General features: G+C 34.2%; 1 protein-coding gene across 1 annotated transcript in view; it reads right to left on the minus strand.

The window, feature by feature from the left end:
• Window positions 1–745, minus strand: part of LOC119674775 — a 46415-nt gene extending 45670 nt beyond the window's left edge. The window contains exon 1 of the mRNA XM_038085931.1: window positions 680–745. Coding sequence (XP_037941859.1) covers window positions 680–745 — 66 coding nt within the window. The remainder of the gene's footprint in view (window positions 1–679) is intronic.

Below are 745 nucleotides of genomic sequence, written 5' to 3' on the forward strand. Positions count from 1 at the left end.
AGTTATTGTACTTGTCAATATTTTTATTATCGGCATTAAGGCTTGACAGTCGAAAATGATTGATTTATTGAAAGTCAAGTGCGAAAAATTTTAAATTAATTTTGAAATTTAGGCTTTCCGGAAATGCTTCACAATATGCAAAGTGGTATGGTAGGTTCAGAATGGGGTATGATATTTTGATAGTTGGTGGAAGGAAAATAATGACAGACTTATTCATATGCATATTTAGTGGTTGTGGTACGAGGGCTGCCTTTTAAGTTCTACGCCTAACAATGAAAACACAATGGTTAAACAGTGAAAATGGTTTAACTGTTATTCGAAGTATTCTGTATGAAGATCAATACATTTTTGCATTTAAATACACAGTCAATCTTCCATAACTCGAACTACTTTAACTCGAATTTTCTATATTCGAACTAAATAGAGAGCAAAGGGGCTTACTTACAAACACAAGAGGATTTTTTAATTCGTAGTCTCTATAAGTCGAACCTTTTCTTTGCAAAATGATACTTCGAGTTATGGAAGTTTGACTACATTTTTGAAACAGTTCGGCCACTCTAAGGTTGGTTTTTCCCAAATCTAGGCTTCGAATTTCTCTTTTGGTAATAAGAAGAAGTCATTGAGTGCCAAGTCGGGACTGTAAGGGACTGTATTACTCATCAATTGTAAGGCGTATTACCCAACAATTCGGTGTTTTGAGTGCACAAAAAGTCTTTTGTTTGAATTGATTTGTGGCATCTCGCAT

Source organism: Teleopsis dalmanni, chromosome 2, assembly GCF_002237135.1.
Source record: "Teleopsis dalmanni isolate 2A chromosome 2, ASM223713v2, whole genome shotgun sequence".
Lineage (NCBI taxonomy): Eukaryota > Metazoa > Arthropoda > Insecta > Diptera > Diopsidae > Teleopsis > Teleopsis dalmanni.